Consider the following 23,313-nt stretch of genomic DNA (forward strand, 5'->3'; position numbering starts at 1 on the left):
AGCCCTCCCATCTTGTCCCCCTCCTCAGATTAGAGCCCAAGCCAATGTCCTCCTTTCTGGGTGCCCCGGGGGGACTCAACTGAGGGGTGAAGGGACCATTACCTGTAGGCAGGAGTTCCAGCACAAGTTTGGGATACGCGATGTCAGAGCAGCCGGCGGGGTTGCTACAGACCTTCTGGCAGATTTCTGGGTCTGCGCAAGCCACTTGGTCTATGGAGGAAACAAGCCCAGAGCTAAGCAGACGGACCCTCAGAGGCCCAGGCCCGGCCCAAACACGGCCTGGCGCAGGCCAGCACCAGGAGACAGGGCTACTGTAAATAAGTGTACAGTCCAATTAAATAAAAAGGAGCCTAGACTTAATAAACCGTGGCCTTGTTACTTAACCATTCTGGACCTCAGTTGCCGTATCTGCAAAACTGGGACAGTAACAGAACTCTACTTCCTAAGATTATGGTGAGGATTAAATGAAATGACATACATTACACACTCAGCACAGAGTCTGGGACACAGGAAGTGCTGAATGCATTTCAGCTGTACTATTGTAACCCGAAAAAAGCCGAGACACCTCACGGCCAGTCGCAGCACAGTGCCCGACATCAGGCTCCCTAAGCCCCCCAAAAGGACACGAGCAATCTACATCTTTACCTAAGTTCATCGGAAGTGCAAAGGAGAATGCCATCACTGGACACATGGCAAATATTTTAAAAGTTCCTCTTTTCCCCATCTCCTTCTCAACAGTATACATAGTTCAACAGCTGTTCCTCCGTTTAGACTCATAAGAACCCAACCAGGCTCTGAATTTCCCTCTCCTCCTCTCTCTCCATTTCTGTATCAATTCTTTTCTCTCCTGAACAGCATTTTGATTTTCTAGTGTAAATCCATCCAGACTTCCTGGCACCTCTAGTTCTTCACCTCTATCATGATGAACACATGCCAAGCTTAGAAGCACAGACCTGCTTGGAAGACAGAAGAAGAGATTTAAAAATTATACGAGTGTGTGGCGCAGAGTAGATGCTCGATACGTTTTTCTTGGGGAGAGACTAGCTATCTCATTATTAGTGTAATCTTTACAGAGGGGAAGGGACCTGGTTATAATCACCCAGCAAGGTCATGTCGGAGACAGAACGGGTCTCTCAATCCAGCGCAATCTCTCAGAGAAGGAAGGCCAAGTTTCAGTGGTCTGGCACGTGTGTTTGAATGATAGCTTTCTTGTTACTTTCTGTCTTCCTCATATCTGAGCTGAGCCATGCTCCTCACCACCAGCTCAATGCCAACACAACACCACTTACCCCCGCTGGACCACTTATAAATCCTCAAGTCTCTTTGGCCAGCTGCATCCAGGAATAATTCCCATAAATAACTCCTAGACCCTCCCTCTGCTCAATCCAAAGGCTTCTGTCCTTCTTCCTCATTCTAACGAGTAACACTGCCTTCCGTCCCACCTTCTATGGCAAGTGGGAACGACGTCGAGCCTCAGTTTAGGGGTGGGCTTGGAGCCCTTCACTGCCCACACCCATCTCCTCCCCCGTTCTGATGCAGTATCAATGATCATGTAGCTGAGGCCTCAAATTCACAAGTGGCCTCAAATAGAGATGTTCGATAGTATCTCCAGATGAGGTGGTATGTCTAGTCTTTATATTTTTATATGTGTTAAAACTGTTCATTTAATAAATGTAAACATTTAAAGTACATCATAACTTTAAAATCTAATATTATTGGGTTTTTTTAATTTAAAATTTTTTATTGAAGTATAGTTGTATAGTATAGATGTTTACAATGTTTCAGGTGTACAGCAAAGTGATTCATATATAAAAAGAATATAGTTCCCTGTGCTCTATAGTAGGTCCTTGTTGTTTATTTTATATATAGTAGCGTGTATCTGTTAACCTCAAATCCCTAATTCATCCCTCCCCTAATATTATTGATTCTGGTTTCTTTGGGGTTTTTTTTGCCACACCATGTGGCTTGTGGGATCTTAGTTCCCCAAGCAGGGATCGAACCTGGGACCCCTGCAGTGGAAGCGTGGAGTCTTAACCACTGGACCGCCAGGGAATTCTCGATCCTTCATTTGCTTTTTTAAGATAGCATAATACCTAAGAAATGGAAATCACACCAGGCCCCTTCATCCATTAGGAAGCCCAAGGACTATCTGGTCTTTGTAAAGTTTCTCCACTCACTGTTATGTCTTGTCAAAGCTGGGACCCTTCCCTCCACTTACATCCACCAATGGGAGCGGAAATGGGTGCTGTGGCCACAATTCATAATACAAGTAACAATTGCTATGGAATAAAAGTAGATGCCTCCAAAACTCTGATTCAGCCTTAGACAAAATTAAGACCGCAGACCAAAAATGATATTTGACAGGAAGTATTGAGAAGAAACAACCTCGTTGAGAAAAATGCTTTTGAGAGGTCAAAGCTCTTGGCTTGTTTATGACTTGTCTGCGGAAGTTTAGGAGAAGATTAGATAATAGTTATATTCCTGTGGCCAGAACATGGTATGGAGCCTCCCAAGCGGGGCGAAGATCTTGCTTATGTTCCAGTCTTGTGGGTTTGGACTCTTGTTGTCCAAAAGCTCCTCTCTTCAAGGGACACCAAGAAGGAGCAAGACTCCCCCTGAAATCATTCATTTAATGACCTAGTTTTTGTTTAACCTTCTAGGAATGCAACCTTCAACCATGAAACACATGACAGACACAAAGTTTATAAAGCATGTTTAGGGCAGAAAATGGTGTTTGTTCGTTCAGGCTAAAGAACATGTTCATCACAGGGAAACTAGTTGGCTCAGCTAAGTTATAAATGAAACCAACAGCCTTGTGATTGTTAACCCACCATTCTCTAATATCAGCTCACCTGTCTTGGGTGAATTAATCAACCATTTCATATATGGAGTGGATTCCCTTGTCAGGTCCTGTGATGCTTGACATAAAGGATGGCTCTAGCAGAGTCCAATCCAAACACAGCGCCAAACCTCCTTCTTCCAAATGCCAACATTCATGGAAGTTCACTACGACTCGGATGCCGCAAATAAACGCTGTACATATACACCTTCTCATGTAATCTTCACAACTCCATGGGGAAGTTTTGCTATTATGCCTATTTCAGAGACAAGTAAACTGAGGCCCCTAGAGACTAACAACATCCCCAAATCATAAAGCTAGTATCGTGGATAGGATTCAAAACCTTAGCTTATTCCAAAGTTCAGGTGGAGATGATTGGCTTTGTAAACAGGAACATTTCTAGACTCTTGTGTTTCATTGTTTCGAGGGTTGTTTTGTTTCTTTCTTGGTTTCCACTAGAGTTCCTTTATAAGTGGGCGCTATTCCTTGGAGGGACTAAATGGAAGAGGATGTTGTCCACGTTCAAGAGAGCTCAGGATCAGAGCATCATTTTAGGCAGTGCTGGACCCATTTGAAGATTCAGCAGGTTGCTGATGAAGCTGAGATGGAGAGAAGAGTGGAAGTGGGTAGGAACAGTGGCCCTTTAGACCAGGGCTTCTCAATCTTCTGCCAGGCATCACCCCCAGAGATTCGGATTCAAAAGGTCTTGGACGGGACCTGAAAGTTTGCATTTTTAACAAGTTCCAAGACAACCCTGATGCTGCTAGACTGGGAACCACACTTTGAGAAGCTCCAGTCAAGACCTTCAAATGCACCACACCTACCTCACCATCTCCACCCTACCTCACTCTCTTAAATTCCTTTCGCACTATTGCTAGTACCAAATGCTAGAGTGTCTTGATATCAATTTTCTCTTACTTTTTCACGAGTACCAGACTCGTCTGTTACGTTATAAACTCCCTAGGGGCGTGGAATGTGGCATTATGTTTCACTTAACAACCGTTATTGACTGGCTGACTGCTGAGGGTGAGGCTCAGGGTCTTGTTATTGATCATCCTGATACTGGTCCGAAGTACTGATGTGATTTCCTGAGAGAGACAGTAGCATGATTAAGAGTCAGGTTTTGGAGGCAGATGCCCCCGGATTTAAATCTTGGCTTACCCAGCCCTAGCCAAGTAACTTCCAGCAAGTCCCCTAACCTAGGAGTGATCTAGAGTCCTCTTTTTTCCTTACCAGCTTCATCCAACCCATCATTCATCTGGTTGGCTCCGCTCTAAATTATATTTTCAAACCATCCCCATGAATAAACTGTTGCCTCTTCACAGAGGCCTTCCCTGGAAACCCTGTCATAGGAGCCCCTGCCCAGCATTCCCTATGATGTTTCCCTATGCATTTTCCTCACAGCACTTAGCGCAATCAATGAATAGCTCACTTACGTATTTTTTGTCTCCTTCACCACTAAAACGTAATCCCCCCCAACAGCAGGGATACTGTATGTCTTGTTCCCTTATGGATCCCCAGGCTCTTCTAGAAAAAGGCCTGGCAGATAATTGGCTTTCAAAATATTTGTTGAATCCATGGCAGAATAATAAATGAGTGAATCAATTAATTTCTCTGAGCTTTAATTTCTTCCTTTCTTTTGGCCACGCGGATTGCTGGATCTTAGTTCCCCGACCAGAGATTGAACCCACACCCTCGGCAGTGCAAGCGTGGAGTCCTAACCACTGGACTGCCAGGGAATTCCCTGATTTCTTTACCTATAAATGAAAATAACAATAGTACCTATCTCATAAGGTTCTTTTGAGGAATCAATGAGATAAAACATGTATAGAATAATAAAAGTGGCATGTTTACCATGTGCCAGGGACTGTTTTAAGCCTTAGGAAATATTATCCCCATTTTACAAGTGAGGAAACAGAAGCACTTAACAGAAATTAAGTGACTTATTCAAGGTCACAGGAGCCAGGAATTGTCAGAGCCAAGGTTCAGGCAAGGCATTTCAGATCAGTGTTCATATTCATAACCGCCCCACTCTTCTGCAAAGCTCCTCACACGGGGACTGGCCCTTAGCACAATGAATGTTGGTTGCTTTAAGCCACTTTCTTTGTTCATATGTCGCCTTGCCCCTTAGCTGTATATTTTCCATCAAGTCACCATAAAACCAAGATCCCAGTTCTTATCCTCATCTGGGATTTTTCAAGCCTTGTGCCGCTTCCCTGGAAAGAGGACCGATGGCTCTGGGTTCGTCATCCATCAGGGCTGGAGAAGCGCAATCCCAGCATCTGGCACCACGGACGGCTCCCCATCCTTTCTCTTCCCCAAGTCCTTCCACCTAATCCATAGTTCTAAATTATTTTGACAAAACTTCTGGACTGGGGCTTCCCTGGTGGCGCAGTGGTTGAGAGTCTGCCTGATAATGCAGGGGACACGGGTTCGAGCCCTGGTCTGGGAGGACCCCACATGCTGCGGAGCAACTAGCCCCGTGAGCCACAACTACTGAGCCTGCGCGTCTGCAGCCTGTGCTCCGCAACAAGAGAGGCCGCGATAGTGAGAGGCCCGCGCACTGCGATGAAGAGTGGCCCCCGCTTGCAGCAACTAGAGAAAGCCCTCGCACAGGAACGAAGACCCAACACAGCCCAAAATAAATTAATTAATTAATTAATTTAAACAAAAACAAAAAACTTCTGGACTAACCATTTCATCCTACCCTTTCTTTACCCCTGCAACGTCATGTAAGATAAGGCATAGGGGAGGGAGATTTCTGCCCGTTTGAGTTAATAACAGCTTGGGTCAATACAGGGTTAAACTTAATGAGGCAGAAAGGAGGTTTCTTCCACGCAGATCACCAGTTCCTGACATCACAGTGACTCCCAATAACATCCCCCACCCCAGTCCTGTTTAATCCCCATGCTGCAAACCTCATCCCTCTACCAAGTTTAAAAAAAAAGAAAAAAAGGCTAAGACAGATACTCTAGAGGTTTTGATATCCCTGATTTTGTTAAGAAAAGGAACCCCCAAAGGGTTCTATTGGGCCGAAGTTGCCAAACCACTGGGTTCAAACATTGAAGTGTGAGGGGAGCCCTCACATGAGATTTCAGGGAGCTGACATCTGGAACCATGAGATTTTAGCCTAGTTTGTGGTTTCAGAAAATACATAGTTGAGGCGAGGCCCCAGATAGTTCTCCATTTGATTTGGCCTGAGACATTAATAGGACGTCCTCATTGAACCAATGTTGGGAAACAGCACTGAGTTAGTAGTTGCCGGGATGGAGACACCTCAGCTGAATCGCCAGGAAGGGACTCCAGCTGCATTCTTGAGGGGCAGTCAGTAAGATGTTCAGAACACTTCACAGGGTCTGAGACTCACAGACAACCTCTCCTCCCAACTGTCTTCTTACCTGGAAAGAGGACACGGCTGACCATACCAGGGAACACCATGATGAAAAGGGGCAGGACCTTCAGGTATGCGGCCATCAGAGAGCCTCCTTTGGCATGGGACAGGTTCTTGGCAGCCAGAGTCCGCTGAACAATCACCTGGAAAACAGTGGTGTGGTTGGAAGTTGAGACAGATTTCTCTTAAGGCCAACTAGGTGCGCATGGCTTCTTTGTAGGCATAGTAGACCCAGGAGCTCGGTTTGCCTGCCTTCTCTAAGGAAACATCTCTCCAATTCTCAATCCCTGTGATCCAGTGGTCCAGTTGGGGTAGCTATACCAAGGCAGAGAAATCAAGAACGGGAAGGAGGATAGAAGAGGAATGCAAATACTTTGCTAGGAGTGATGAGTTAAGAGAAAGAGAGGATCTGAGATATTGCTACCAACAGGATTGGCATGTCTGGACTTGTAGTTACTGCATACGGTGTGCCTAGGTCTTATCCTGACCCCCTTCTCTCTGTTGGGTGGCATAAGGTAGGTCTTGTTAAGATTTATCCACTTAGAACAGATTGGTGGTTGCCAGAGACAAAGGGTGGCAGGTGGGCAAAATGGATGAAGGGGATGGGAAAGTATAAATTTCAGTTATAAAATAAATAAGTCCTAGGGATGTAGTATACAGCATGGTGACTATAGTTAATAATACTGGATTGCATATTTTTAAGTTGTCAAGAGAATAGATCTTCAAAGTTCTCATCACACACAAAAAAGGTCTCGTCACAAGAAAAAAATTGTATCAATAACTGATGGTGATGAATATTAGCTAGATTTATTTTGGTGATGATTTTGCAATATCGAGTAACTAAAACGATTTATCCACTCAAAGGGAATGACATGTTCTAGAGTGTTTTCTGAGTAGAAGACTGGTCCCCCAAAATCCTGCTCCAGGCTTCAGATTGAATCTACATGAACTCAGAACTTTCTCTACTATTTCCTTAGGCTTTGGATCTTGAAGCATCTGGAGAAGTTGCAGAGGCCTTGGTGAGTTACTAGAGCTTTTATGAGTTGGTTCAGTGAACTGTGGACAAGAGGAGTGAAATGCCATTACCATTATGGTGCTGTGGTGAGCAGGACAAAGTGGGAATTCTTCCCATTTTTTAAAACAATGTTCATCAACGGCATAGGCTTCCCAGAGCGTCCTGCTGTTTCTTTTGAAACCCATTCCCTCTCCACAAGGCTACCCTGTCATCTTGGGCACGGAATCTGCCTGATCCAGGGGTAGGCACCTGACTCACCCCATGCCAATCAGAGCCCTTACACAGGGTATTTGGATTTGGGACTTGGAGAGGTGTCAGTCTCTCTGCAGTTGGTCTGCAGTGAGAGACCATGAAGTCAGCAGGTAAGAGAGAAAGACAATGGAGAAAGAAACCAGAAAAACTTCCAGCACTTTCTGAAGGCTAGTTCAGCTTCCTGCCGTTCGTATTCCATGAGCTAATAAATCCCCTACCCTTTTCCTAAGCTGGTTTAAATTTGATTATTCTTTCTGTGACTTGCAACCAAGTGTACCCTCACCTGCACAGATTATTATTATTGGTTTGGATGTTGTCAGTGAAAGACTCTAAAACGTGGCATCAGCTTATGTGTGGAAAGATGAAGGAGCAGTGAGGATCCCTCTATCCAGAGCTGGGAAGTCAGCTGTTTAACTGTTACCTGTCATTTCTCAGGACTCCAAACACACACCTACTGGGCTTTCTAGAACACTTAACAATGTGATAGTTACATGGAACGATACAGCAACTATAGAATACTTTTTACTGCTTCATTAAGGTGCCAAGAAGAGGCATGCAAGCTTCAGTCCTTGTCGGTCCATCTGGAAGCAGAGAGGACAGAATTTAGAGCTTTGGAAAACCAAGCCCTTTCGACAGGAGCTCCAAAGCTGTGACTGAGCAGAATGCTGGCTTTTATTCCCATGAAGCGGAGCCTCCAGCTGAGTAAGTTTTAAGAGACTTGTGCTGCTCAAAACCCCACAAGCCCCGGGAAGAGCGTGTCGCCCTGTACGGCAACCCCCGGACCCAAGTAATAGAGCATGACTCATAGGAATGTTATGAAAATCAATGAGTTAACATATAGGAAATGCTTATATCAGTCACTGGTAGATGGTCCAGCATCAATCAGTGTTTGTGTCATTACGATTATCGATTGTGATTTACCTCTTCCGTCTCTGCCCGGGAAGATTAGGAACACGCCCCCAGTCAGTGAACAGTGAAGGCTGCTTTGTCTTTCTCCTGCTCTGAAATGAGCTACGTAGGGCAGCACCAGCCCAAGGGACTAACACAGTCTTTGGACTCAAAAGAATTCAGCTCAGCAGCCGTAAAACCAGAAGTCGTGGGGTCCAAGGAGGGCTTGGGTTTCTGGCCCCTCTGGCCCTGCCTGCCCTTTGGAAGAAGATCAAGTCATCCCGGATTAATTAAGTCCCCAGGCTCTTGAACAATGCGAGGTGGGTTGGAGGTGGGCTTCAAGGGTTGCACACTGGAATCCCAGCTAGTAAGGGTGTGAGGCATCTCAAGGAAATATTTGTATAGATTAATAAATATAAGCTGTTGAACCATGTCAAGACCAGTAGCATGAAACCATAGCAAAGGGCTTCCCTGGTGGCGCAGTGGTTGAGAGTCCGCCTGCCGATGCAGGGGACACGGGTTCGTGCCCCGGTCCGAGAGGATCCCACATGCCGCGGAGCGGCTGGGCCCGTGAGCCATGGCCGCTGAGCCTGCGCGTCCAGAGCCTGTGCTCCACGACGGGAGAGGCCACAACAGTGAGAGGCCCACGTACCGCAAAAAAAAAAAAAAAAAAAAAAAAGCAAAAATGTAAATGTTTTAAACAGTTTATTAAATGAGCCTGCAACAAAAAAGACTATGAGCAAATTCCTAATGCTCCCCTTTTTCACAATTATTAGTAACCCCGCTAATGAGGAAACAGAGGCTCAGAGATCTTAGACGGTGTGCCAAGGTTATGCCACCTGAACTTGATTCCAGGTCTGTTAAGGTTAAAGCCCAGGCTGTTAGCCTCCATCTGAGCTGTCTCCCAGGGTCTCTCCAGCCTGAGACTTGCTAAGGAAGAGGAGGGGTGCTCTCTCTTAAAGGGGCAGTATTGCACCCATCTCTAGCTCTTGGTTTCTAGGTCTTCACTCAGGAGTTCTGACCCTTGGGGTGACCTGGATTCACTCTCTGCAGTGTCCCCTCCATCAATTCAGTGGCCCGACTCCATGATCATTATTTTATTTAAAGTCTCATCAGCCCTGAATATGAAATAGGGCTTCCAAAATGGCACACAGATCTCTGATCATTAATGTAATGGAAAAAGCCATTTCAACAGATGATATATTCACAGGGTTTGAAACCTGAGAAAGTATAAACAGGTGTGCAGTGAAATGGCTTCCATCCATCCTGGCACATCTGCCCACCTCCCTGCCCACAGGTAACTGCTCTTAGTTTTATATACATCCATCCGGAGTTTCCTTCAGCACATACAAGCAAATGCAAATATGGATTCTATCCCCCCACACACACCTTTTAACACAAAAGGGCTTATTATACACACCACAGTGCCTTTTGCTTTTCTCATTTCTTTCTTCACACCAGTTATATATTTGCTTTAAGGGCTTTGCTTTGGCGGGTCCCTCTGCCTAAAACTCTCCTCCCCAACAATCACCAGAGCCCACTCACTCTCCTTAGCTCAGAGGTCACTTCTTAACCATGACTCCCCTAATCACTCTATTTTAGATGACACTCCCACACCCTCCATTTCTACCACCCCCGCCTCTGCTTGTTTTTTTTTTTAATGACAGTTATCACCTTTTAACATTCCCCATAATTTATTTATTGCCTGTCTACCTCCACCAGAAGAAGGTGAGCTCCAAGAGCCTGTTTGATTTGTTTACTTGTGATTTCCAAGTGGCTGGCACATAGAGGACACCTAGTGAGTATTTGTGGAGCAAATAATACCTATACCAGTTTTAACCTCTCTTTAAAATGTTTCATCTCTCTTGCTTACTGGATCCTTCCAGACACCCAGCAGGATGTATCAAGCTTTCCCCTTTGCAAATATCAGTAGCTTTGGATTTGCTGTGACATGAATAAGAATAAGAAGATAACACGTAGAGCAGTAGAAAGAAAGAAGTTCTCAAGGATGTTTGGGGAGAAATGCAAATAAGAGAACAGATAGCGGGAGAAAAGAACCCAGCCTCCAGATACTCCAAGGAAGGAAGCGTCCCCGAGAGCAGCTTTCTCAGCCTGCTGCCCTGTACCTGATCGGTGCACCAGTACCAGAGGGATGGGATGGACATTCCAAATAGGATCCCAGGCCACGGGAGATCAGATGTCAGTGGGTCTCGGAAAATATGGAAGGCGTCTTCCCGGGGCAGCCCGCAGCTGTTGTTCCCACTCCGGTTGCTGGCCACAGCCAAGAAGTATTTCTCTTCCAGGCCTTCCAACCCGCCAACTGCAGCAAAACCTAGTATTCAGAGGAAACCCAAATTTGCCAGGCACTCAGACTGATCCACAGCAACTCATGAGGGAATGGCTGGAGATTGGTGAAATCCTACTTAGAACAGAGATACCAAGGAAAGTTAGTTGACTTAAAGGTTCTTCGTCTTTTTTTTTTTTCCATCCCTTTGGTAGTGACTATGGATGGCTTCTCAGAATAATATTCCTAAATATACAATACAAAATACATAGATTGTAAAGAAAACCAAATATGTTGAAAGCACCCATCAAACCATAAAAACTCTGACGTAGTAATTTATTTATTTGCTCCATTAAGTAGAAAGACCCCACAGTGGGTCAAATAACAATTTCGTTTTAAAATAACCATGGACACAGTGTTTCAATACATCAGAAGCAACTGTAAAAACATTTGGATAAAAACCTCGGGGGGTATATTTTGGTATCAAAGTCACAGATATTGCAAATTTTCCTGCGGTTTGTTGCCTACACTAATCATTGAAAGATGCTAATATGAAAATAGAGATGAATTTCTTTCCCATCCAAGATTCACAAAACCCATGAATTCTGTCCAGGTTAAGAAAGCCTGCCTTAAGGAAACATTCTTTCACCTCTGAACTTCTTCTCAGCTACTCTCAATTCATGGTATCGCAAGAGTGGTCCAAGTAACTTATGGCCTTGAGCAAGTCACTTCCCTGTCTGAGATTCGGTTTCCTCATCTGCAGGTGGGGATAATGTAGCACCAACCTCATAGGGCTGGAGAAAGACAGTGAGAAAATGCACAGCATCTGGCACAAATGTGTGTTGTCCTTAAAAAATAATAAAGCACTGCAATTTGCAGATAATTTGCTTCTTTTCATTAATTGAACAGATTCAAGGTTATCCCCAAAATAACATTGCTCTCACTGGATTACGTTCTGGAAGGTTGTGTTTGTCTTTTTGTTGTTGTTTTGTCTTTTTCTTGTGTTTTATTTTTGGTGTTTTGTTTGTTTCTTTGTTTTTTGGCATGGAAGAGAAGGGGTTGGTGTTACCACTTGAGTAGGAATGATACGTAATCTGCAGCCTGGCTTATTTTTGCTGAAGGTTGTGGTGAACAGTGGCTACTGGGGGAAAAATACTGTGATGATAAATTTTTGTCATGCTTTTTTTTCCCTGAAAAATTATTTTGTGGTAGTGGGAGGGAGGGAATTTTTATTAATAATTGGACCTGCCCATCTGAGTGTGTAAAGCACATACATATAGATAATAGCAGGTAGAAAGGCTGAGAAAAGAATCACCCCAGGATGGGTGAAAATAAAGTAGGCAGAGCATCGTAAACTTTAATGTACACACAAATCGCCTGGGAACCATTAAAAAGCATATCCTGATTCAGCAAGTCTGCAGTGGTGCCTGGGATTCTGCCCTTCTAATGGGCTCCCAGTTGACACTGATGCTGCTGGTCCCTGGACCACAGTCTGAGTAGCACCCATGTAGGAGACATCAGGGTACCAAATGAAATTTGGAATCCTTTTGGTATAAAGGAAAGTGGGGGATCTTGATTTCAGTCACTTTAATAAGCTCCATTTTAGGTCAGTTTTTCAGTTTCTCTTTTTTGTTTGTTTGTTTGTTTTGGGGTTTTTTTTTTGCGGTATGTGGGCCTCTCACTGTTGTGGCTTCTCCCGTTGCGGAGCGCAGGCTCAACAGCCATGGCTCACGGGCCCAGCCACTCCACGGCATGTGGGATCTTCCCGGACCGGGGCACGAACCTGCGTCCTCTGCATCGGCAGGCAGGAAGGCACAATGTTAAGGTAAAAATTCCTGCCTATACTCTTTGACTCCTGCTCTTAGACTCTTCCCACAAAAGTTATTACCACATTATCTCCCCACTATTATCAACAGGGAGTATGATGGGGAAGGAAGGGTATGAGATCTGAAGTCAGTCTGACTGGGTTTGAATCCTGGCTTTGAATTCTAACTTTGTGACCTTGAGCTAACAGTTGGTGCCTTAATTTTCTCATCCAACAAAAGGGGTAAAAATAATACTGATATCATTGGGTTGTTATGAGCATTAAATGATAAAACATCTGGATCACTAGTGTTTTAATAGGTATTCATTTATGAACTTTTAATTTTGAGATAATTATAGACATACAGAAGAATTGTATAAGTAGTACAGAGAGTTCCCATACACCTTCTCCTAGTGTCACTGTCTTACATAAGCAAAGTACAGTTACAGAAACTAAGAAATTAACATTGGTGCCTTACTATTAACTACAGTATGGGCTGTTCAATTTGCACCACTAATGTTCTTTTTCTCTTCTGGGATCCAATCCAGGATCCCACACTGTGTTTATTTATGCTTCCTCCTTTCTCTGTAGTTCCTCAGTCTTTCCTTATTTTTCATGTCCTTGATACTTTTGAAGAATACTGGTCATTGTAGTGTGTAAAATGTCCCTTAATTTGGGTTTGCCTGATGTTTATTTACGATGAAGTTGAGGTTATATATTTTGGCAAGAATGGCACAGAGGTGATGCTGTGTCCTTCTCAATGTACCATATCAGGAGCTACATACTGGTACGTCTGATTACTGTAATATCAGTTAATATGCCTTGATCGCTTAGTTACAGTGGCACGTGCCATGTTTCTCCACTGTAAAGTGGCTATATTGCCCTTTGTAATTAATAAATATTTTGGACGTGATACTTTGAAACCAAGCAAATATCTTATTTCTTCATAAACTCTCATGCGCTGACTTCAGCATTTATCGTTGGATCTTGTCTATAGCAATTATGACTGTGATGTTCTAATAGTGATATTCTATTTCCCTCAGTCTGTCTTCATTTATTAATTGGAATTCTCCTGTAAGGAAGAGTTTTCCTTTTGCCCCCTTTTATTTGTTTATTTATCCACGTCAACATAGGAGGATCTATTAACTTTTCCTTAAAAAACAGTAAGTTTCCTGGGCTTCCCTGGTGGCGCAGTGGTTGAGAATCTGCCTGCCAATGCAGGGGACACCGGTTCGAGCCCTGGTCAGGGAAGATCCCACATGCCGCGGAGCAACTAGCCCCGTGAGCCACAATTACTGAGCCTGTGCGTCTGGAGCCTGTGCTCCGCAACGAGAGGCCACGATAGTGAGAGGCCCGCACACCGCGATGAGGAGTGGCCCCCACTTGCCGCAACTAGAGAAAGCCCTTGGTAGAGAAACGAAGACCCAACACAGCCAAAAATAAATAAATAAATTAAAAAAAAAAAAAAAAGCAGTAAGTTTCCATGATACGCACAGCTCTCTTCCAGCTAAAATGCCTCAAGCAGGAATCCCCAGCTGGGTTTGAAACAGTGATGAAAGCAGATGTCCATGCTTGAGAGAGGTGCTGTCATCCACCCAAATGACCCTGGCACCCCACTTACTGTAGCCCATCAGGGTGAGCGCTCCTATAAGCATGATCAGAGTCTGGAGAGCATCCGTGTAGATCACAGCAGCCAGGCCACCTAGTGGGAAGATGAGCACTGAGGTGAGGGTCAGGTACTCTGGGGGAGAGGAGTTACTTGGGTGCCAGAGGCAACTTGGAATTTCAAGACCTGACGGGGGAGAGTTCCTAGTGTTGATTGTTTGCAAAGATGGCCACAATATCTCCTTCCCAGGTGCCTGCCCATTTAGTAATGTGGCCTTGCTGCTCCTTTCACGTTGAGGTGAAGATTTCTCTTCTTCTTAAATATGGTTTGGCCGAATGACTTGCTTTAACCAATAGATACGGTGGAAGTGATGTTGTGCAGCTCCAAGTCTGGTCCTCAAGAGGCCTGCAGTTCCTGCTCTTGTTCTTGTGTTGCCCCGAGAACACTATGCTTCTTTAAGAAGCCCAGTCTAGTCTCATGGAGCATGAAGGGCCACCTGGAAGGAAAGCCCAGCTGACAGCCAAGCTGACCACCAGCCACCTGAGTGAGACCATGTTGTTCCACCCAGCTGTTCCAGGTACCATCTAACTAGTATAATTCAACCGAGCCAGGTGAGACCAGCAGAAGAACCACCCAGGCAAAGCATGGAATGAATTGTGGGCGGAAATAAACCATTAACTCCCTAATGGGGGGTAGGTGGTTAGTTACACAGTAATTTCTAACTGACATGGGAAGTGATGCTTGGGCCATGGTCCCCAAGCTCTGAAGACCTTTAAACATTGGAAAGAGGATGTGAGTACTAGGTATTCAGAGTCTAATAGGCTTCCCAAAGAGGGTCACAGTGGTTGGCCTCAGTGGATTCTTATTGGTCTTGCCACCTAGAAAAATCTTTGTAATGACAATCATGGTAGCAAATCCATCAGCATCTGGACAAAACAATCTTTCCAGTCTCTTCCCTATCCCTTTCTCCTTCCTCTTTCCCTACAGAGAAGGGACACTTATCTGACATGAACAGATTTACTCATGGGTAAAGTCACAGGACACTAAAAAAGCCAAACAGACATTCATGTGGGTGTGTTGTTCTGTGATTCCTCCTTCTTTGCCCCAGGAATAGGGTCATCTCACAAATGGAGAGAGAACTGGCTTAGCATCTGGCCCCAGTTCTCTGCTGGCCCCACTCAGGCAATTAGTCAGCCTGAGTGTGGTGAGATCCTGAAGACTGATACCACTGAAACCCACCCACGTCTCTATACTAATGTTTATTGGGCATTTATCACTCACCAGGCACTGCATCTAGTGTTTTATTCAATCACTCACCAAACATCTGGTGAGCGCCCAACCTAGTTCTACGTGGTAGGGATACAGAGGCAAACAAAACAGCATGTTGCCTGTCTCCTCAGAGCTTCTAGTCTAATGGGGGAGACACCCCCAAACAGAGAGATAGATTGGCAATTGCGACTAAACCTTTCCTTTCCCTGTGCCCCAGACACGTGGCTTCTGTTAGCGCTGAAAACTCAGCCCAGGTCTTTCTGCATCAGTGGGCTTTTGTATTTCTGAGAACTGGTCACTCTTCTGTCTAGAGCCTCCAGTGGTGTTCCACGGCATTTGGGACTAAATCCAGGCTCATCTGATTTCCTTCGAGGCTCCGGTGCCTGCCCTTTCCTCCACTCCTGTCTCCTCCCATCAGGGCTGCAGCACAGCCAATGCCGGCGTCACCACTGTCACTCCAGCTTGTATGAGTGGCCTCCTCCACAGCTAGACAGGACTCAGCCTCAACACATGTGCTCGCTCAGCTTCAGCCACCCTGACCCCCTTGCTACTCCTCAAACAAACAACACGGGTTCTCATGTCAGAGTCTTCCCTCTATCTCATTTAAATCTGGTCCACATATCACCTTAGAGAGGCCTTGCCTGAACGTTGGATGGAAAAGAATCCTCCCACCATTATTCCCCATCTTGTTATAACAGTATACTCTGACATCACTATTGGCTTCCTTGTTCATTGTCTGTCTCCCCTTCCCCACTAGAATGTAAGTTCTTTTGGAGTAAAGATTTTTTCTGTCATGGGAATTCCCTGGTGGTCCAGTGGTTAGGACTGGGTGCTTTCAATGCCGTGAGCCCGGGTTCAATCCCTGGTGGGGGAACTAAGATCCCACAAGCTGCACGGCCAAAAAAAAAAAAGATTTTGTCTATCTTGTTGACTGCTATGCCCCATTTCCTAGCACGATGCCTGGTATATAGTAGGTGATACATAGATAGATATAGATAATTTGTGGAATGAATTACACCAAGAGGAGGCAGAGAAGGATGAAACTGGAACAGAAGATGAGAAGGTGAATATTCAAAAGCAGATACATGTCCAGGTGCTGCACTCCACCAGCCACTCTTCTGGGATGCGAGTCTGAGGGGGAAAGCTGAGGCTCCCAGGCCTCAGGCTCCAGAATTGCAGTGGTTTATGGTCTAGCTTTGTATAGTGTGTGTGAATACCCATGCTCAGCAGTTAGTACGTTCTAACGAATAGTTCTTGAATAAATAAATGGAAAATAGCTTTATGCAGTTGTGGTCCCTTTAAAAATCCTCCCTTCTATCAGGCATCCCTCTTCCTTTGGACGATGACCAAGAGAAATCATATTATCTGGGGTGATGGACTGAGGGTTCATGAAGACATGGTCTTAGCACACTGGAACATCAGAAGACGAGCCAGGAAAAGACAGGGTGGCCCACAGCCCCTGCCCACCACCTCTCCCAGAATCACCCCTTGTTCAGTCGTACCTGCAACAGTGTATAGAGCTGTGATGGCCAGCAGCCCGACTATGGCCAGGTAGAGATTTAGGCGCAAAGACTGCTGAATGAAGATGGCACCTGCATACATGTCTACCTGGAGAGACATGAAGTTGACGGGTGAATGAATGGATGGACGTTTTAGCACAGTTTCCCCAGGCTCAGACCCTAGCCTTGATTCTGGCAAACACAGAAACATCATATGATGTCCTTTCTTCATCTATTCCTAGATCAGGGGTCTCAAACGGGAGCCCTACGGGTGACTATGTTTGAGGCCCCTTCACTGGGCTAATACAAGCGCCTCAGTCGTCTTCCTGATTCTATTCTTGATCTGCCTACTCTCCATCCTCCACACTGCAGCCTTTATCAAATACCATCATGATCATCTCATCCTCATCAAAACTCTTCAGTAGCTCCCTACTGCCCCCAAGATGATGCTCAAATAAGTTAGAGCTGTATACCAGCCCCTCCATGGTTTGCCTGCCACTTGACCTCATTTTCTTGACTCACTTCATGCTCCCAGACGCACTGAAATACACCCGTTTTCTTATTCTGTCCAGCCCTCTGGAATGCCAATCCCCCTTTCTCTGCATCCTCTCTACATCCTCCTCAGATGTAACTTTCCTCGGGAAGGTTGCCCCACATCTGTAGCTTCCCACCAGAATGAGAGCAAGCATTGTCCTTCTGCCTTTCACATCTGGAGCTGGCCCAGAGTCAGTTATGGTTGTTTGAATTGAATGGGAATTCCTCTGCCCACCCCCCTCCCCCACATAGGACAAGGTTTCCCCCAGCTCCAGATGGAAGAGAAGAGGGCATCGGTGTGAGTCAGGCTGAGCAGCACGTACCGGAGGCTGCAAAGTATCTGCTCTGGCTGCTTTCCAGAAGACCTGCCCATCCAAACGTCAGGGTGGGGCAGGCTCAGTGGGCCATCGGCACATATGATTAATAGTTGATAACTGCCTGATCCCAGGAGGAAGATGACAGACCCACCTGAGGGCTCTCAGAGTCCCATTCAGCGATGGGCACCATCCCAAGATGTTGCTGAAGAAGCTTTGGCAGGAGAAGGGGGAGGAGTCCTTTCCTCTACCTTTTTTCTGTACTTCCTCTGCCCCAGCTTAGCCTTTGCCCCCACCCCTCCCAACTTCCTTGAACCTCCCAGAAGCTTCCTCAATAGGGGAGGGACACCACCAGCTGAGCTTCTCACCAGGCTGTGTCCCCACCTTACCGAGATCTTGGTGAAGATGTAGATAAACAGGTAGAGCACAGCCAGGATGATGGGGATCCTGTTGCCGCCAAAGCGTTTCCTTAGGTATTCTGGCATCGTGGTGACCTGGGGACCAGAGTTGAGATTTTGCCACCCAACAGCCCTTCTTCCCCCTCCCCGCTTCTCCCCAAACTCAGAAGCACAGATGGTCTTCTTGGGATTCTCAATGGGAGACTTAAAAGAGAAGAGAAAATGGAACAAAGGGGTAGGGTGAGGATGGACTGGGGTTCTGTGCAGAGTTAGGTACCCAACTACCATATATCCCAAATGTATACGCCACCCCAATTTTTGCCCTCTCCTGTGTTATTAATGTTATTACATAAAACTTATTAATATAGATGTTACTATTATAAAACTTAATGTTTTTCTTTAAACCAACTCATGTTTATATTGAAGTAAACTTATCTAAAAAGAAAACTTCAAATCACCACTGTAAATGAAATATCAATCCTAAACTTAAGGGAACCAGCAAAAATATGCACATGGATAATAAAATCACTCATTCATGTTCTATTCTTCCCTGGCAACTTCCTCTTGCACACCAAAAACCCTGGACCGAGAGCTTACTCATTCAAAAGAAGTCAGGAAAAGTGTTGAACAGGTGTTAAATGCTCACTAACACCAACATGAGACTTCACCCTTGAGCTCATTGAAAGATGATGGAAGAGGAAATAATTTCGCCAGGTGATTCAGTGTATTTGGCTCCATGTCTAACACCTAAACTCATCTCAAGCATCTCCATTTGTCCATGTTCTAACCTTTGGGGAAGTTGCTCTCATGTAACCCTTCAGCCACGTTACCAGGAGCAGAGAATCCAGAGACAGCAGAGAAACCAGGGAAGCACTGAATTAGGTCCAGATGGGTGGGCCAAAGCTAGGTGCCATTACCATATAAGGCACCCCAGGGGCTGAGCCATACCGAGGAGAACCATTATTTGGGTGGCACTTTGGGGATAGCATGTCCTTGCCCAGTCTCCTCACTGTACCCGCAGACTTGGGGGTTGAGACAATGCCTTGTCTAGACAATGGAACCTCAAATGCACAACTGTTCTTCCATGAGGTCCCGGATGTTGGATGGGAAAAGACAGAGTAATGATTATGTTTGCAGCCCCTCGTCCAGGCTGTTGCTGCTTGGGTGTTCCTTAGTCTAACCCAGGGAGTAGACTAATAGGTACCCGATCATGAGCTGATAAATGGCAAACCATCCATCCCAAGGTCAGATTGTGAAGGTAGAAGAAGTTGGGAGTGGAGACTGGGAGAGACTGGATGGCCAGACTTGATTCAAGAATGGTAAGTTGTTGGGGCTTCCCTGGTGGCACAGTGGTTGACAGTCCGCCTGCCGATGCAGGGGACACGGGTTCGTGCCCTGGTCCGGGAAGGTCCCACATGCCGCAGAGCGTCTGGGCCTGTGAATCATGGCTGCTAAGCCTGCGTGTCCGGAGCCTGTGCTCCGCGACGGGAGAGGCCACAACAGTGAGAGGCCCGTGTACCGCAAAAAAAAAAAAAAAAAAAAAAAGAATGGTAAGTTGTTAATAGTAGAATCTGGGTACAGTATTCAAGACTATAAGAGTGTCCAGTGTCAAATTATTTCAACACTGATGTAGGTTTGAAATTTTTTTCATAATAAAATATTGGCCAAAAAAATTGAACTCTAGGAATAAATAGACACCTTAAAATTAAAAAGAAGCATCTCTTTCCTCCCCCTCTCCCCAAAAGGGCAACTCGGGATTCTGACCCTCATGAGTGGCTTGCCTCAACCCTCTGATTTGTTGCAAGGCAAACACAGCAGGGATTTTCCAGAAGCACATTGCACTGAGATCTGACACTCTACCAGGGAATAACACACGGAAAGATTCAATCAAACGATATTGAATGGACACACTCTTGGTGATGGTATGAAAGCTAATTAGAGAGAGCGCATGAGAACTTCAGCCCATTCAGATAAGTGGACCAAGGAAGATGCTGCTCAAGAGGATTCACTATCTCGTCTGTGAATGACAGCCACCAGCTGGTCTTGTTGGGGAGCAAGACTCTTATCATTGGCTGACAGATTTTTTTTTTTTTTTTTGCGGTACGCAGGCCTCTCACTGCTGTGGCCTCTCCTGCTGCAGAGCACAGGCTCCGGACACGCAGGCTCAGCGGCCACGGCTCACGGGCCCAGCCGCTCCGCGGCATGTGGGATCTTCCCGGACCGGGGCACGAACACGTGTCCCCTGAATCGGCAGGCGGACTCTCAACCACTGCGCCACCAGGGAAGCCCAGGACTGACAGCTTTTATCATCAGTTGACCTCCATTACGATCTAGAGAGCCACACAGCCTGCCACATGCAGGAAGTTTCTGATGAGCTAAGAAAGGAAGGAGGCGTGAAAGTCATCAGAAGGCGAGCAGTACTGGTATCTAGAAATCAGACTCTGGGGAGAAATGTGAAGCTTGCTGACAGACGGGACGCAGAACCTAGGCTGTTTGTCATAAAGTAGCTAAGAAGGCAATTTGCCATCAAGCGAGGTTGAGAGAGACAGAGACAGAGAGGTGAATGACTGTTAACACAGGAACCACCCTCTGAGTGTTGCTGGGTGAATGTTAACAGGAAATAAACGCAGCCAATGACAACTGCCCTGAGAGGGGACCGCCCAAGTGCCTTGGTCTGGTGGTTCCTCATCTCCTGGGGGTGCAGGGCAGTGAGGGAACTTCAGCATCTCTCTTACTCTCCCTTGAATCACGTCCAGACAGCCACACTCAGTCCTCATGTAAAACCCCTCCCTCTTCCTCGGAAACCCATGCCATCCGGCCATAGCAACTTCTGCCCACCCCAAGCCTCCCAGGAACACTGTCCAGCAGCCAATGAGAATTCAGCTCCTCCACTGTCTTCCCCTCTTTCTAGACTTTCCCTGAGTCTGGAAGCAGCTTCAAGGACAGTGACGAGCACCCACTGGGACATCTTGTACAGTGTCTTTGTTTAACCCCAACAGATGGGCATTTCCACTCCAGCAACCCATTTCTCTGGCCAACATCCAAACCTCGTCATCTCCAGGACCCCATTCACCTCCGATACCCCAAATTTTCATCAGTGCAACCCTTCCGTTTGCCCACTCTGATGACCCCGGCTTTGGGACCTGACCAAGACTTTCAGTCCCTAATTGGTGCCTCTTCTTTTGGGTGTCAGCTCATCCTTCATTTCACTTCCTTCTGAAATCATGGACCCCGCTACTGAGCAATTTCAACAAATATTTTTCAAATACCTACTATGTATCAGGCACTGTTCTAGACACTGGGAGAAAACAGAGATAGTTCTTGCCCTCCTGGAGCTTACAATCTAATGGGAGAGACACACAGTCTAGTGCAGTGGCTCTCAATGGAAGGAAGAGATTTCATACCTCCCCAGGGAACATTTGGCAATGTCGGGAGACACCGCAGCTGCCACAGTTTGGGGGGTGCTATTGACATCTAGTGGATAGAGATCGGGGACGTTGCAAACATCCTACAATGAACAGACTACCCCTCACACACGCATAAAAACACACAACAAAGAATTATCCTGCCCCAAATGTTACTACTGCTGATGTTGAGAAAGTATAATGGGAAAAACACACAGTCTAATGGGAGAGGCGTATTCATTTAATAATCACACAAGCAAAGGCAAAACGGCAACTGTGGCGAACACAATGAAGGAGGAGACGTCACCTAATCAGAGAGGTCAGAAAGGGCTTCCTGGAGGAATAGTTGCTTGAAGTAGGATTTGGATAGATGATAGGAGTTAACCGAATCACAAAGGAAAAGGAAAACTTTCCAGCAAGAGGGGAAAGCACTGTAAAGGGCTGGGGAAGTAGAGAGCCTGGTAAGGATGAGGAACTGTTAGACCAGTGCCTGGAATGCAGTTGGCATTCAGCTCAATAAATGCTTCTTCAATGAACAAATAAATGAATGAACTGACAGGAGTAAACTGGTGGTTAGAGAGTAGGGTGGGCCTCTATAGAGTAGAGGTCATTTTCCATATTCATAAGTAAAACTGGTCTGTAATTTTCTTGATGGGTCATATTGGCGTTATCCTATTCTCAAAATATGGTAGACCAAAATTACTTCTAGGTGGATAATTGACTTAAATGTGAAAAGTTCTAGAAGGTAATATAGGAGAATATCTTTATGACTTTAGAGTAGGAAATATTTTTTAATAAGACATAAAAGATAGTAATTAAGGAAAAATGATAAATGGAACTACATTAAAACTAAGATCTGTTAAAGGGAACCCTCCTACACTGTTGGTTGGAATGTAAGTTGGTGTAGCCACTATGGAAAACAGTATGGAGGTTTCTTTAAAAAATAAAAATGGAGTTGCCATATGATCCAACAATCCCACTCCTGGGTGTATATCCGGACAAAACTCTAATTCAAAAAGATACATGGGGACTTCCCTGGTGGTCCAGTGGTTAAGAATCTGCCTTCCAATGCAGGGGACGCAGGTTCGATCCCTGGCCAGGGAACTAAGATCCCCCATACAATGGGGCAGCTAAGCCCATGCACTGCAAGTACTGAGCCTGCGTGCTCTAGAGTCCATGCACCACAACTAGAGAGAAGCTCGCGCACCACAACGAAAGATCCTACATGCTGTGACGAAGACCCAACACAGCCAAGTAAATAAATAAATATTAAAACAAAACAAAACCAAAAAGATACATGCACCCCAAGTTCATAGCAGCACTATTCATAATAGCCAAAACATGGAAACAACCTAAATGCCCATCAACAGATGAATGGAGAAAGAAAGACAAATACTATACAATATCACTTATATGTGGAATCTAAAATATGACACAAATGAACCCATCTACGAAACAGAAATAGACTCACAGACATAGAGAACAGACTTGTGGTTGCCAAGGGGGTGGGGGGTGCAGGAGGGATGGATCGGGAATTTGGGATTAGCAGATGCAAGCTATTATATATATAGAATGGATAAACAACATGGTCCTGCTGTAGAGCACAGGGAACTCTATTCAATATCCTGTGATACACCATAATGGAAAAGAATATGAAAAAGCATGTATATATATGTATAACTGAATCACTCTGCTGTACAGCAGAAATTAACACAGCATTGTAAATCAACTATACTTGAATAAAATAACTTTTTAAAACATCTAAGATCTGTTCATCAAAAAACACCATTAAGAGAGTTAAAAGGCAAACCACAGA

General features: G+C 45.4%; 1 protein-coding gene across 6 annotated transcripts in view; it reads right to left on the reverse strand.

Moving 5' to 3' along the window:
* Positions 1-23,313, reverse strand: part of SLC5A11 (solute carrier family 5 member 11) — a 41,676-nt gene that overhangs the window by 5,020 nt on the left and 13,343 nt on the right. For 2 of the 6 annotated variants that reach the window (XM_065892535.1, XM_065892541.1), the window contains 6 exons: positions 18,085-18,189; positions 16,851-16,956; positions 14,095-14,175; positions 10,512-10,717; positions 6,238-6,373; positions 103-210 (listed from right to left, as the gene is read on the reverse strand). In XM_065892535.1, coding sequence (XP_065748607.1) covers positions 103-210; positions 6,238-6,373; positions 10,512-10,717; positions 14,095-14,175; positions 16,851-16,956; positions 18,085-18,189 — 742 coding nt within the window. The remainder of the gene's footprint in view (positions 1-102; positions 211-6,237; positions 6,374-10,511; positions 10,718-14,094; positions 14,176-16,850; positions 16,957-18,084; positions 18,190-23,313) is intronic. The other 4 variants (XM_065892540.1, XM_065892537.1, XM_065892536.1 and 1 more) reach the window with 3 other exon arrangements.

Source organism: Phocoena phocoena, chromosome 15 (genome assembly GCF_963924675.1).
Source record: "Phocoena phocoena chromosome 15, mPhoPho1.1, whole genome shotgun sequence".
Taxonomy (NCBI): Eukaryota; Metazoa; Chordata; class Mammalia; order Artiodactyla; family Phocoenidae; genus Phocoena; species Phocoena phocoena.